This window comes from Lepisma saccharinum, chromosome 9, assembly GCF_977018435.1.
Source record: "Lepisma saccharinum chromosome 9, izLepSacc3.1, whole genome shotgun sequence".
Taxonomy (NCBI): domain Eukaryota; kingdom Metazoa; phylum Arthropoda; class Insecta; order Zygentoma; family Lepismatidae; genus Lepisma; species Lepisma saccharinum.
Genome location: NC_139237.1, coordinates 66,497,379 through 66,513,582, shown reverse-complemented (window position 1 = coordinate 66,513,582; position 16,204 = coordinate 66,497,379). Strand labels below are relative to the sequence as shown.

The 16,204-nt window shown below is 38.1% G+C and overlaps 1 protein-coding gene across 3 annotated transcripts in view; it reads left to right on the top strand.

Moving 5' to 3' along the window:
• The window catches only part of LOC145992093 (S-adenosyl-L-methionine-dependent tRNA 4-demethylwyosine synthase TYW1-like), a 43,266-nt gene that overhangs the window by 15,302 nt on the left and 11,760 nt on the right, over positions 1 to 16,204 (top strand). For all 3 annotated transcript variants that reach the window (XM_083128318.1, XM_083128319.1, XM_083128320.1), the window contains exons 6-9: positions 3,631 to 3,864; positions 6,599 to 6,827; positions 10,691 to 10,868; positions 12,912 to 13,047. In XM_083128318.1, the coding sequence (XP_082984444.1) occupies positions 3,631 to 3,864; positions 6,599 to 6,827; positions 10,691 to 10,868; positions 12,912 to 13,047 (777 nt within the window). The remainder of the gene's footprint in view (positions 1 to 3,630; positions 3,865 to 6,598; positions 6,828 to 10,690; positions 10,869 to 12,911; positions 13,048 to 16,204) is intronic.

Genomic DNA, 16,204 nt, shown 5'->3' with positions numbered 1-16,204 from the left:
CCCCCTTTTTTTCGATACTACAGTGGTTGTTGTTGTTATAGCGATGTATTCACGTACCTGTTAGTTAACTTGTCCAGGACATCAATATAGAGACCATCATGATAGATGCACAGCTGAATTCTGCACCATGTCATGGCAGATGTTTTGCGGAGATATTCCGGCACCATGTCCTATCAGCATCAGAGAGTTCATTAACGTGACAAGGACGGTACGGCTTGCACTTTAAAATCAAGTTCCATGTGTTTCATTATGGTCGAAAGATTGCAAATCCACAAGTTAAATATACTTTCCGACGAAAACCCAGGGGTACGCCCACTTTGTGGGTACCTTGTATATTAACATTTAAGTGAAAAAATGTGCAAACTATCAATTTTTTGTTGATAATACATTATTTCCTAAGGCAGATTCTGCAAGATTACAAGAAATCACTGTTTTTATTGCAGAATTCCAAAAAAGGTTTAGAAATATTGGAGCATTTGAAATCCATAATCAATAGAAATATTCAAACATTTTTCATTGCAATATTTCTCCAATAGATATATTTTCTTTATCCAGATACCTCCACCCTTACACACACATCCCATTAAAACATATATTTGTTTCGACAATTGTACCACTTTTCTTTGCCAATAAGCTTAAGACATTTACAATTTTTACAGCTGTCTCCATGGCCAAATACATTGCGTGATTCACTCACGATTACATCACTGAAGGTTTAGGATTCAAGTTTCAGTTCGATGGGCGAGTGTCCCTTCATCAGTTTCATCTTGTCATCATTCATCTTCGACATCGTGACAAACTAAAGCAGTGGTAAATTAGAGAAATAGAAATCGAATTTCTATAAAGTGATTTTTCAATCAGAGTTTATTCATACACAAAGTGTTGCCAATTTGTGATGCTCATAGGTTTGAGCACCACGTGGGTGAAATATAATTTTCGTAACTCTTTGTAACCTTTTAATCCTTTTGATTTACTGAGCAGTTTGTCTGAAGGTTTTTGCCAGAAGAACAATACTTAGGTAGAGGAACCATCCTGTTGTGTAAGTGTTGAAAAGACTAAAGGATTTGTTCCAACTCTTACATTTTGCAAAGGGTGTATGTAAAATTGGAATGTAAGTTGAGATTTTCGTTGTTAATGTTGACAAGAAAACAAAGATTACACTGATAAACAAGCTGTAGATATCTGACATGATGTTTACATTTTCTAATGCAGTTTTTCATGCAGATATCAAATCTGAAAACCACTTTGCTCTATCACGTCATGTTTTGAAGATATCGACAAAATTTTATTTTTCATGATATACCGTTCCTCAAAAAAATTTCGTCGTTTTTCGTTATTTTTCGTGCAACACCGACATTTTTTTTTTCGTCGTTTGTGAAAACAGTTATACTTAATGTAATATGTCGAAATATTTTCAGGGTTGCATTACTATACTTTCATTTATTGCTTTTTTATTTTGAGTGACAGTGGATTATGGCGTCCAGAAGTTGCATAAATTCATGAGATCTGTTTTGCTACGTGTGCAGCTATCTATCAGAAATCCATCCCATCGGAAGATTTTTACACCGTTTCTGAAGAAAGCATATGAACTATCCGATTCGAAGGTAGATAGTAGTAAGTCGTGGGCACCACAGTTCATATGTTTGACATGTGCACGCAACTTGCGCGGTTGATAAGGAAGGCGAAGAAGTACTGCTGCTTCATCTGCGAGTAGGATAGCAGAAATAGGAAGCAGCACTACATAAAGAAGGATTGGCCGGTCAGATATAGAATGCAGTCATGAAGTAAAAACGTCCTTCGTGTGCCGTTGGTTGAGCTTGAAAAAGTTACCATGCCACCGCTTCATTTGAAGCTGGGACTCATGAAGAATTTCGTGAAGGCACTAGACAACAACTCAGATGCTTTTCTGTACCTGTGCAACAAGTTTCCGGAGATGATGTATGGGAAAGTGAAAGAAGGTGTGTTCATAGGTCCACAAATAAGGAAGATCATTGCGGACAGCCACTTCCAAGACTTACGGGGTGGCACTGAAAGAGATGCATGGGTGGCATTTGAGTCAGTCGTTGCCAATTTCCTTGGAAATTATAAATCTGCTGACTATGTGAATGTTGTGCAGAAGCGCATTAGTGTGTACAGAAGACAGCTGGGTTGCAACATGTCCCTCAAAATTCATCTCCTCGACTCACATCTTGACTTCTTCCCCGAGAACCTAGATTGAATCAGCGACGAACATGGTGAACATTTTCATCAGGACATCTCGTTGATGGAATCACGCTATCAGGGTCAATGGAGTGCAGCAATGTAGGCTGACTACTGTTGGACGCTTCAGCGCGACATGCCAAATGCTCAGCACAAACGCAACTCTACAGCCAAGAAATTCAAACCAAACACAACTTAAATTAAGGAAGTATTTTCTATATGTATATATTTTATATGTGTATTATACCTTCAACTAGATGTTACTATATAGTATATGAGTCATGTGATCCATTTGCACAATTTTCTTATCTAAAGCCATGTTCAATAGTACTCCATGTAGCAAAAAGTGTTTTAGTGAAACCTATGTCTGTGAGTTGTTTGCCTTGATACAATGTTAAACATATATAAATGGTTGATGTCGTATATCTCAAGAATGGTGGGTGTTACAGACAAATGGTTTGCATATTTTGAATCAGCAAGTTTCAATTGTCTTAGAACGCGTGTTGGATACCAAGATATCTGCCGAAATTTTTTTTTTGTTAATCAGTGTTATTGCAAATAAAGAGTTGAGGATCACTTCTTTGTATGCTAAATCTTTTTGCACTGAACAGCTTATGCAGCCACCAACCAGCACCTAACAAAATTCCTGTTTTCTTCTTTTCACAACAAACACAACACTGACCAGACATCACACAAAGCACTCTCTCTCACACAAAGGACCTCTTCTCTTCTTCTTGAAGATACAACTCCAATCAGTTCTTGGGCCTCCGCGATGGCGCTGTGGTAGCATCGTCACCTTGTAATCATGGGGTCCCAGGTTCGATACCCGCTGGAGGCACATAGTGGTTCGGATCCCACTTTAAATTGTAGGTCCAGTCCCAATTAGCCTTACTGTGCATAAAGTGGACTTAAAACCAAATCAATCAAAAATCTAATCAGTTCTTTTCCTTATTGTGCTATGAAGGTGAACAAGAATTACTTGTATCATCGTTACTATTAACAATACTGACCTGTTATGCTCGCACCATTTCCATAACTTGCTTTTCTTTTAGTATGAAACTCGATGCTGTTATTCTGAACCTATTTTCACAAGATAATCATTTTTCTTCCATAGACCTAGTGGAGGTCTCCTTCAAGGCACAAGCCACGCTCAAGTTCCTTTCCTTTCTTTATTCCACTGCTTTTTTTACAAAAGGGAAAAAACGAACACAACCAAACTGTAGCTCCTTCACGTCCAGACGTTGCCAATCAGGGATTTTGAAGAAGGGATGTTAGTATCTATTTGGGTGCCAGTGATTGATATAATCGGTTATAACTTCAGTAAGGTATTGGTTGTAGGGGTGTTTCATTTTCAACCAATAAACCAATATTGGTAGAAACATCCGTTTGGCTTGAATGCAACTTCAGAGTGACCTCCAGTCATCTTTTCAGGAAAATAGTGATATAGAGTCAGATGATAATGAGGACGATAGTAAAGAAGAGCAAATGTTGGACATGGAAGATTTGGGTAATATGATGGTAGATATGAAGACAGCAAAGAAGAAAAACAAAGATGGAAAAGGTGTAGAAGAAATGATAACACCTTTGCTGAGAGAAGTCCTGACAAAGCAAGGATACAAACTAATTGGCACTCACTCAGGAGTCAAATTGTGCAGATGGACTAAGGTTGGTGTTTTGTCTTTCCTACTTTTGCATGTGTTTAGGAGTTAAATTTGAAAGCAAATGTGGTGGTTACAGGACATCCAAAGCAATGCCTGTAATAAGAATCTTATTACCAATCATAGATTGTAAATTTGGTAAAACCTTTGTGCCTGTGATTTATACAGTGTGTCCATTTCGATCTGCCGCCGAGAGATCGGGAGAAACGTGGCGGGCGGCGCTGACGGAGATGCCGACATTTGAGGCCTGTAATGCCCGCTTATTTTTGTGGACATCTTGCAAAACGAGCACTAACCTGTGTTATAACACGCAAAAGTTCTTCTGTAATTCTTCCAAGTTCCACCCTTATATACACAAATAAATACGCTTTAGAAATTATATTAAGAGCCACAGATAATACTCTGTAAAACATTTTAATCATAGTTTTGACCAGTAACGTCCTGCTTAAGTTTTTATCCTTGAAAGAGTTTTGTGTCGATGGGGATCGTTTGGAGGTTTCGAATGTGCAACACTGTATCAAGATTACGCTGCAGACGAACCGTTAAAAGCTAATGGTGTTCGTGAGCTTCCTTGCAATCCGAAATCTCCTAGCTCAAGTTTTTTGTTCCTTCGCGACTACAGAGCTGTGAATATAGTGGCAGGCAGATGTAAACCAAGAGCGTGTTAATTTCGTACTGTGCGTAAGAGTGTTATTCTTGGTTACTTGTTTGTGTTATTGCAGTGTGTATGTGTGTTGTGTTAGAACAAAGATTTTTTATGTATGACACTTACGTGAAAACAGACTCGTGTCGAGACGTGTGTAGGCAATTTGTACAGAAATTCCCAGGCGTTTCACCTCCACATAGAGATACGGTTAGACGTCTTGTCCTTAAATTACGAGAAACTGGATCGTTAAATTTTAAAACACCTAAGCAAAAACGACGGATTCTAACCAAAGCAAAACTCGATGAAATTGGTGCAGCGTTAGAACGTTCTCCAAACAAACCTCTACGCCGTGTTTCACAGGAGATGGGCGTGTCAAAATCATCAGCACATACAGCCACTAAGCTACTAAAATTAAAACCGTACAGAGTTTCTATAGTGCAAGAATTACGGCCCCCTGACAACGTAAGTAGAGTAAATTTCTGTAATTGGGTTTTGCAGAATATTGTAGATGGTATTGTTGATCCACAGTTAATATTTTTTTCGGATGAGGCATGGTTTCACTTGCGTGGTCATGTTTGTTCACAGAACAATAGATACTGGAGCACTGAAAATCCCCGAATAATACATGAAGTTCCGTTACACGATGCAAAAATTGGTGTGTGGTGTGCTGTAAGTGCCAAAAGAATAATAGGGCCTATATTTTTTGAAGAGACAATAAATTCAGAGAGGTACCGCACACAAATACTCGCGCCGTTTTTTCAGTTGTTATCAGATAATGAGAGACAATATGGGTATTTTCAACAAGATTCGGCCACAGCCCATACCGCCGCTGATTCTTTGGACGCTATAAGGGAGGTGTTTGATGACAGAATAATTTCAAGAGGTTTATGGCCTTCACGTTCGCCAGATCTTACCGTATGTGACTATTATTTGTGGGGAACCTTGAAAAATAGAGTCTACCGAAATAACCCTCATAGCATCGACGAACTAAAAGACAATATAAGGGCAGAACTAGGAAGAATTACGGAAGAGGAACTTTTGCGTGTGAATCAAAATTTCATCAAACGATGCCAGGAATGTGTGAATTTAGGTGGACATCACTTTGAACAACTCTTATAACACAGGTTAGTGCTAGTTTTGCAATATTTATATAAATGTCTGCATATGTCCATAAAAATATGCGGGCATTACAGGCCGCAAATGTCGGCACCTCCGTCAGCGCCGCCCGCCACGTTTCTCCCGATCTCTCGGCTGCAGATCGAAATGGACGCACGGTATTTCAGGAGTCATTGCCTTGTGATCAAGGGCTCCCAGGTTTGATACCCAGTGGAGACACACAGTGGTTCGGATCCCACTTTAAACTGTAGGCCCAGTCCTGATTAGCCTTTCTGTGCATAAAGTGGGCTTAAAAACAAACATTATAATTGAAATAATTATTTAATTAGTAACATATTTGCATATGGTGCATTTACTCACTATGTAATATAATCAATACTAAATTAGTATAAAATTGAATTTACTTACGTGAGTGAGTATGAAGTTTAGAAAACAATGTTTCAAGGTACAACTGCCCCCTTCTTCAGGTTCTTATTTTCTCTAGGCACTAATCATAATGCCACGTCACTAAGTGTTAAAAAAGCTATTAGGTTAGAGGTATTGCTTAAGAAACACTTGAAATAATCACTGCCAACATTCCTGTCTAAAAACAACCCGTTAAAAACCCCGTTTTTAAAAAGTTTCCCATTTCCCGTGAGACCTCTTAAACCCGAGGTCTTATAAAATCGGTAAAACACGTTCAGTTGCTCAGCCAGCAATTACTTACTTGAAATTGTTAAAACATGAGCATTGTTAACTTGTATATGAAAACATATCATAATATAATCTAATGTGACAAAAGTTTTGTGCATATAACTGAAACATTGCTACTTAAATCATTATTTGCTTTTTTATTAAAAAAAATTGTAGTATTCTGGTAAAGTATTCTATTTTATGATCACTGGTGTAAAAAGGTCACAAGGTCAACTTGATCAAGCCACATTTTCCCACTTTTCTCCTGTTCGGCAAAATTTCTAATTGAATTAATTTGATTTTGCAGTCAATGCTCAGAGGTCGTGGTGGGTGCTACAAGCACACATTTTATGGCATAGAGAGCCACCGCTGCATCGAGGCAACCCCTAGTTTGGCGTGTGCTAATAAGTGTGTGTTCTGCTGGAGACACCACTCAAATCCAGTCGGCACAGAGTGGAAGTGGAAACTGGACGAACCTGATATGATACTGAAGGAAGCTCTAACAAATCACTACAAATTGATAAATCAGTTTAAAGGTAAGCTATATTGTTATTGTAATATGTGCCCATTGTTTGTCGGCATCCTTTTTTGCAGTATGTTCTAAGTTTAAAGCTGTACAGTAACTTCTGATCCCATTGCAAGCAAACAGTACCGTTACAACCCAGCTGTGTCTGAACTGTACAAGGAAGTATCTTCGTTCTGCTATTTGCCTCACTTCTTCCATCATTCATGCTCCTTGCTGTGATTCTAGAAAAGCAACATAAAATAAATAAACATAAAAGAAAGTTCTGCTGAGAAAGGCATCGGATTTTTATGCAGAGTTTGATCCCCTGTATAACAGTGGGAAGCCATTTGCCTGGCCTTGGGTCTCTGAAGACTGTTGCACAAGAAAGGAATGAGTACAAATCTCTCGTATTTAGTTCTGTCAAGGTAGCTAGAGGTGTAGGGTGAAAAATTGTGTAATATCTTTAGAGATTTCCATCGATGCTTGAAAAACTGTAACAATTAAAAGTTGTTCAAAATATTTATTACAATATTAGTGGGTGAGTATTCCACTTCACAACTATAAGAATCAATTTACCAGAGTTTTGCTTCAAAATTTTCAAGGCTTAAATCAAAATATTAAAATATCTGTTATGAATCACAAAATATTTTTTTCCCACACAATATTGGTGCAAAATAAATGGAAACTTCAGATGTTGCGTTACATCCTGGATAATTGGGTTTCGTGAAAGTGTTGCACAGCACTTTTGTGGACCCCGTGAAAGACCAAAATGCCAGGAAAGTATCGGTAAATAAAATCCAACCGATACATTGGCATCAGTATTGGCTCAATCCTAACATGGACACATTGCAACAATTGTACTTGAAAAGCAAGAGCAGTCACTGGACACTAGAATAAATTACAAAATTAATATATGAACTATTCTTAATAACAAACAAATAAATATAAAAGAAATTTTGGCTTTATAGTTAAATATATAATTTTGGACTGCAATTTCAAGGTAATACACAGTGTATTAAGGTGTAAAGAATGCCCGGATCCATTATTAGTGATTGAAATAATAAGTTACCTTAGGGATAACAGCGTAATCTTGGTGTTTGCCTAAAGTATTTACAGGTGACCCCATAAAAGGAAAAAAAATGTGAAGTGTCTGTGAAATATTGTTACATCACGGCACTGCAATGAAAAGAAGACATCTTGCAAGAGCCAAGTGGGAATTGCTTCATTCAGATCAAACTGCATCAAGAAAAGCTGTGTAGACAGTGTGATGCAAAATCAGCATCATTGCATGTGCTATTATTGTTCAATTTTCTTCTAGAATAAAATTAAACTTTGAGTCATTCCATGCCAAATCAACACAGATATGTGCAATTTCCAACCTGACCATCTCCGATTTTCATGAAATTTGGGGAGTTGAAACTATGCATTGAACTTAGTAACTATGAAAATTTTTAGTTTCATTTGTCTTGTAATTGTTAAATTATTCAAGCTCAAATTTAGCAGAAATTGCCCTTTTTGAGCCCACTTAGCTATACTAAATGTGCTGTAACTCCGCCCCTATTTCACCTAGGAAACTCAAATAAAGCTTATTGTACAGGGAATTGAACAAGCTTTCCAGTGATATATAACAAGCCTGCCTTTGGATAAAAATATAATTTTGTCACGTGACCTTGACCTTTGACCTTGAATATCTCAAAACATGTCATCACCAAAAATCGTGAAAAAAATATATTTGGTCCCTCATGCCATACTAGAAAACATATCAAAAAATCATTCTGGGACTGCAATGGGATCAGAAGATACAAAATAATATGTGTAACTGTGTGACTGATAAAAGCCTCATTACATGAACTATGACGAGTCAAATGTCCCTTAACACCCCCTACAAAATGTAAAGGAGTTATCCTGGTCATGAAAGAAATAGGTTAGGCACAGGGAGATTTCTAGCTGTGTGTGTCAAGCGCAAGTCCGGCATATTGTTGACCACCATATTGAATTCAACGCAAATATTTCAAAGGAAAGGGGGTGATGTGATATATCAAATCAAGTTAGAATTTCACGAGAAATGAAGCGGCGGAGGTTTTTCCAACATATCTTTAGCCAGCAAAAAGTTATTACTGCATGCTTGTAACCATTTTCTCCTTTTTGAGGTGTTAAAAACAAAGCATTAGAATGCTCATAACGTGTTAGGAACTCATCGAGATTACGCTGACATTTCTGGAGAGAAAGAAGTATACGCACCATTGCATATGATTTTAATCAGCGACATTCTCCAAATAGTTGAATAGTGAAGAATATTGGGAAAATTATCTGAAGCAATTACGTGACACTTCCATTGGAATGAAAAATTATTCAGTGAGGAGTCTAATTTTAATGTTCATGGTGAAGTTAATAAAAATAATGTGCAATACCAGTGATTTGATAATCTACAGTAGACAGATCCCAGCCGAATGGTTGTTGCTGGTAAGCTAATGATGTGGTATAGTGTATGGATAACGGGAATGGTTGATCCATATTCAACAACGGAACCTTAAATGGTGACGGCTTCTTGGATTTGTTAAGGGAACAGGTTTTTCATCCTTGCTTATGGGATATGGCACTTTTCCAGAGTTTTGAAACAGGACAGAGTGTGACCACACTATGTGGACATTTTGGCAATTTCTTCATGGTAAATTTCTAGGTAGATTGATGGACAGACGGGGAACTATTAAAAGGCCTGCACATACCCCAGATCTAACATCTTAGGAGGACTTTTACCTTCAGAAACATTTGAAGAGAATGGTATATGCACTAAAAGTCTGTGATATTGACCATCTGAGAGAAGGCATAGTTGCTGCTTGCGATGATGTTGCACCTGCTACATTGCCAAATGTTCTATGTGAGTGTGAGAGACGTCAACAAGTGTGCTCACAGGAATATTGACAACATTATAATGTGCATATATTGTAAGTGAAAGTTATGCGTATAACTGTTTGCTTGCTAAAGATAAGTTGGAAAAACCTTGGCCGCTTCATTTCTCGTGAAATTCTAGCCTGATTTGATATATCACATCACCCCCTTTCCATGGAAATTTTTGCGTTGAATTCAATATGGCGGTCAACAATATGCCGGACTTGCGCTTGACACACACAGCTAGAGATCTCCCTGTGCCTAACCTATTTCTTTCACGACCAATTATACCCAGGATAACTCCTTTACATTTTGTAGGGGGTGTTAAGGGACATTTGACTCGTCATAGTTCATGTAATGAGGCTTTTATCAGTCACACAGTTACACATATTATTTTGTATCTTCTGATCCCATTGCAGTCCCAGAATGATTTTTTGATATGTTTTCTAGTATGGCATGAGGGACCAAATATATTTTTTTCACGATTTTTGGTGATGACATGTTTTGGGATATTCAAGGTCAAATGTCAAGGTCACGTGACAAATTTATATTTTTATCCAAAGGCAGGCTTGTTATATATCACTGGAAAGCTTGTTCAATTCCCTGTACAATAAGCTTTATTTGAGTTTCCTTGGTGAAATAGGGGCGGAGTTACAGCACATTTAGTGTAGCTAAGCCGACTCAAAAAAGGCAATTTCTGCTAAATTTGAGCTTGAATAATTTAACAATTACAAGACAAACGAAACTAAAAAATTTCATAGTTACTAAGTTCCATGCATAGTTTCAACTCCCCAAATTTCATGAAAATCAGAGATGGTCAGGTTGGGGGCTGTGTTGATTTGGCATGGAATGACTCCTATCTAGATTTTTATATAGTTAAAGGTGATGTAATCAAGTTCTGCACTTATGTTGACCATTTTCTATTAGATTATTTCATTCTTGATGTATTGGAAACTTACCAGTCCTGGCAAGATGTTAATCTATTACATTGTAATTTTTTTGTAGGTGTACCTGGCGTTAAGCAGCAACGTCTAAAAGAAGCCTTTGATGCTAAGCATTGTGCCTTGTCTCTGGTGGGAGAACCTATCATGTACCCAAAAATAAATACTTTTGTGGAGCTCCTACACTCACATGGAATCTCTTCATTTCTTGTAACCAATGCACAGTTTCCAGATGCTATCCGGTATGTATAATGACACAAATTTTCTTATAAGTGTTTTCACAAATGATCGCAATACATAATGCATGGCAATCAATCATCGTTATTTCCAGTCTGAAAGAGTAGCTTATTTTAATATATAATATGGTAATATATATGTGAAGGGGATTCTGATATAAATTAACATTAATTTTTAACAAATTTAGATTTTAGCTCAACTCAACATAAATATATATAAATGGAGTAGGAGACAGTACGCATTTACCACAATTGAAGAAAAGTTTGTTATTTCGAGGTCATGACCTCATTTTCACAGTAGGTATATATATATTATATATATATACCGGGTTCTCTAAAAGTCCGAGAACGGTCACATATCGTGAGGAATACACATCGAATCGGAAAACGAAAAAATACGTGTTAAATAAGTGAAAGAAAGCTATTGAATGATATCCTACTTGGTTTCCCACCCCCACCCCTTGGGGGTGGGGCAGGGGGCAACTGTGAAATTTTAAATGAAAACCCCATTTTGTATTATAGAATCAGAAAGAGGACTTCATTCAGAGTCCAACGAGCTATCAACCATCCTCCTAGCTCAATTAGGAATGGAGATATGGCGATTTTCAATTTCCGAAGAAGAAATTAAAGAAAGAAAAAAAAATGTGAAAATTTCATAAAACCCAAAAAAAATTCAAAGGGATGATCTGCAACTAATTGAGCTAGAGTGAAAGCGATTGCAGATTCGGAATCTGCAGGTCAAGACTTTTCAATAGAGTATATGGAAGGGGGTCTACCATATACTCTATTGAAAGGTCTTGATGTTGAGATTCCAAATCTGCAATCGCTTTCACTCAATTTTTGGGGGGTTTTGTGAAATTTAAAATCGCCATATCTCCCTTCCTAACTGAGCTAAGAGGATGGTTGATAGCTCGTTGGACTCTGAGTGAAGTCCTCTTTCCGATTCTACAATACAAATGGGGGTTTCCATTTCACAGTTGCCCCCGCCCCACACCCAGTGTGATATCATTGAATAGCTTTCATTCACTTATTAAACACGTATTTTTTCGTTTTCCGATTCGATGTGTATTTCTCACGATATGTGACCGTTCCGGGACTTTTGGACCACCCGGTGTATGTATACAATTACAAGGATGTGTATGGCTTGGCTATGGAATTGAACATTTTCTTGCAAAGCTTTTTGTACAAAACCTAGGTCAAAGCCGTATATAAAATGACATTTTGGTGAAAAGAATGCTAAATTTGATTTTGAAACTTGACTTACACAAAATAAGCTTTTCCCTTCCAATAGCACATTTCTGTAGTCAGAGTATTACGTTTATGCCTGTGCTACACAAAATAAGCTTTTTCCTTCCAATAGCACATTTCTGTAGTTGTCAGAGTATTAAGTTTATGCCTGTGCAAAGGAGTCCATTTTTGCTTCTCAAATATTCACAGCAAAACTAATCAATTTTCCATTATTTACATAACTCATAGGATAATTCAGACTTCAGAAATTGTCATCTTGGTAAATAAACTCTAAATTCCATGTTTATAAGAGTTTATTTTGCATTTTGCAGTTTAATTCACATCTTTTAATGACAAAACATGATAGGAAAATGCACGTCACCCCTTTCAAACACGTGAAAAATATACTTTACAATGTGTAATTTCACATTTTGTGTTTCCATCAAAAACGAAACGTGCATGCCTCTACCATTGAAGCCTATTGCCTCTCTCCTTTTCACCCCTCTTACAACACTGGCTGTGACTTGCCCATGTGCCAGCGAGCAACTGTGCATGCTCAGAGAAACAATAGTGACACGTGCAGTGCAGATGGAAATTCATTTCTACGATGAGAGTATACAAAAGCCTGTGTCCCATTCTGACATGTGCCCTAACAATGGTGGTGACTTGATTGAGAAGTAACGTACTTTAGGACTTAGGTGTACATCCGAAAACTGGAGCAAAAACTTTATAAGAATGTCCACCTACTCCTCATTTAAACTTTCCTTGTGAAGATTTCACAGTGGCTTACACCCATTATAATATAACAATTTTTCTTTGTAGGAGTATTGGACCTGTTACCCAATTGTATGTGAGTGTGGATGCAAGTACCAAGAGCAGCCTGAAGAAAATTGACCGTCCTTTGTTCAAAGACTTTTGGGAAAGGTTCATGGAAAGTCTTAAGGCCCTGTCTGAAAAGGTATGGCTGACCCTGTCAACTGAAAGTAACAGGTGCTAATGCAAAGGATTTTTAAGTAGCTAGTTGGCTCCCCCATAATGCAAAATACGAGCGATCAGAGGTCTCCCCTTCTTTTTTTACTTGAATACAAGGAATGAAAAAATACAGACTAAATCAGTGTAGCCCATAATAAAATCACTAGTTTCAATTAGAAAATTAGTAGTTTCTTCAGCTCTTTTAGTGTAATCAGATTCATAAAATATGTTGATATAGTGTTTCCCTTTCTTTTCTTTTTGGGAATATCCTAGTTTATAAATACATTTTGAATGTGAAACTTTTAAAGAATATATTGTAGCGTGACGTCGGGTAAGGTACTGGATCGAGTCACGCCAGGACGTAGCTCAGATAAATACGATAGGTCTTAAGTTTGACTTGGCCAACCACCTCTACACTTAAGGGAGCTGATGAAGGATTGTTGGGAGCCTGTGGTGTTGAACGCTACTCACCCCTTGCTGTAGGTCTGGCCCTCGACTTCTGACGTCGGCGACGGTTGCACGGTGACAGGTGCCCGCTGGAGAGATCGAATGTGGCGATAAGAGACGGCAGGCAATTCGGCAACTTGATTGTAAATGGACTGCGGATTCTTCGGCTGGCTTAATCCGGACTGCTTATGGACTTCTCGCTTGTTGCCACCTCGTAACGTCGCGATCTCTCAGCAGGTCGTCGTCGTCTTCTCATCGATCAGTTTGGTGGTGATATTAGAGCGAAGTGAGAGATCAATTTACCGTCTCCAGGGGTTTTATACATTGGATTTGAGTCATAACTTGGTGGACTTTGCACCTCCACTGTGCACCTGGGGTATCCCTGAATGCAGATGGAAATTTACAGTGGAGGTGCACTTACCGCTGGCGAGGGCCGTTGCCTTGCTGACTGTGCAGAGCCAAGTGGAAAATTCTTGTTATCGGCTCTGCATCCGGTGGAATGTGGGGTGAATGAGCGTTCAACTTGCGAGCTTCAGAGTGATGTTCGAGGCAAACTACCTTTATGCTCCCAATTCCTTCATCAATATATTCAAGTGTTTAATGTGTGTTTATCAAAGACTATTCAGATTCTGATTAAATACTTATTTAGGAACATTACAGTTGTAAAAACTGCTGTTTAATATTATTAATGAAAGTGTGAAGTGGAAAGCCCCCCCCAATAAATAAATTGCAAATTCAAGTGGAACCCCAATTTGATGCCTTTTGGGGACCCATAAATAAAATAAAATTCAGGAAAGCATAAGGGAGAGGTGAAACTCAAATGAAGGTAAGAAACCAGTGCACAATCAATTTTTTTGAATGTATAAAGTGAAGGGTGCGGGGAGGGGGGGAGGGGTGAAACATAAGTGACATTTTGGTCATTATTGAGTTACAAAGTAAAAAGAGCCATCTTTAAACTTTCCCATGTAACGGCCATGTCATGCAATTTGCATTGAACCCTTCTGAAATTGGTAAACACAACACGAAAACAAATTATCTGCTGTGTATCTTCTAATAACCTCACTGCTTAAGAAACTCAATAATGACCAAAATATCACTTACCATGTTATACCCCCCAAGGCCTTCAGTTATTAAAAAGAAACTAACAACATGATAGTAGTAATGTTATGGATCCCTAAGGGAAAAACAACAGAGACATGCAGTGAAAATGCATGGCAGGATAACACCTTCTCTAGTGCTAGTGATTAGGGATGGCCAAACGGATCCGGATCCGAAAAATTCGGATCCGGATCCAAAAGTTACGGATCTGGATCCGGATCCGATAGTTCTGGATCTGGATCTGAAAGTTCCGGATCCGGGTCCGAAAGTTTCGGATCTGGATCCGGATCCGAGAGTTTCGTATCTCAATCCCATTATAATATTACCACACCTTAAAAGGTATTATGATCTTCGATTACGAAGAAATGTTTCATTAGTTAGTCCTACAATAATTTTTTTCAAGTGTTGTTCCTAAAATATTTTGCCACGCATCGGCTAACACACACGTGCACAAAAATAATCTTACTTGTTTAACATAAAATGTCAGAGGTGATTTTGTAAATGCCATTGAAACAAATATGTATTCATTCGAATGTATTGGAAATGGAAACACACATAAATGTGAGACATTCCTTTCCAGGATGAAACCTTTAATGCATATAACAAGATAGAAATGTTATACAAAAATTATACAATTTTTCTACAGTTACAGTTTTACAAATTTATATATGCAGTGTTATATAATTACAAAGTATAAGACTAACAAGGGAGGTGTTCTAAGTGTCCCCCTCCGATTTCCATAAAAATTGGCAGGTTCATAGTGGAGCCCAATGGAAGAAATACGTATTTTTTGTTTCAGCTAAAATACTGTCTTAGGGGCAAAACCCACTCAAATGTCAAGATGAGGACAAATTGAAGTGAGGATCTGACCCCTGTGTCCCCCTCCGATTTCCATGATACTTGGCAGGTGTGTGAATAAACGGGCCCAAAGGAAGAAATACGTGTTTTTTTTTCGGCTAAAAACTGTTTTAGGGGGGCAACCCCCCCTCAAATGTCAATATGAGGACAAATTTAAGTAGGCATTTGACCTCCGTGTCCCCCTCCGATTTCCATGAAACTTGGCAGGTCTATAGTGGGGCCCAAAGGAAGAAATATGTGTTTTTTTGTTTCAGCTTAAAAACGGTTTTAGGGGGCAAAACCCACTCAAATGTCAAGATGAGGACAAATTTAAGTGGGCATTTGACCCCTGTGTCCCCCTCCGATCTCCATGAAACTTGGCAGGTGTGTGTATAAACGGACCCAAATGAAGAAATACGTGTTTTTTTTTTTTTTTGTTTCGGCTAAAAAACTGTTTTAGGGGGCAACCCCCTCAAATGTCAAGATGAGGACAAATTGAAGTGGGGATCTGACCCCTGTGTCCCCCTCCGATTTCCATGAAACTTGGCAGGTGTGTGTATAAAGGGACCCAAAGGAAGAAATACGTGTTTTTTTTGTTTCGGCTAAAAAACTGTTTTAGGGGGCAACCCCCTCAAATGTCAAAATGAGGACAAATTTAAGTGGGCATTTGACTCCTGTGTCCCCCTCCGATTTTCATGAAACTTCACAGGTGTATAGAGGGTCCCAAAGGAAGAAATACGTGTTTTTTTTTTGTTTCGGCT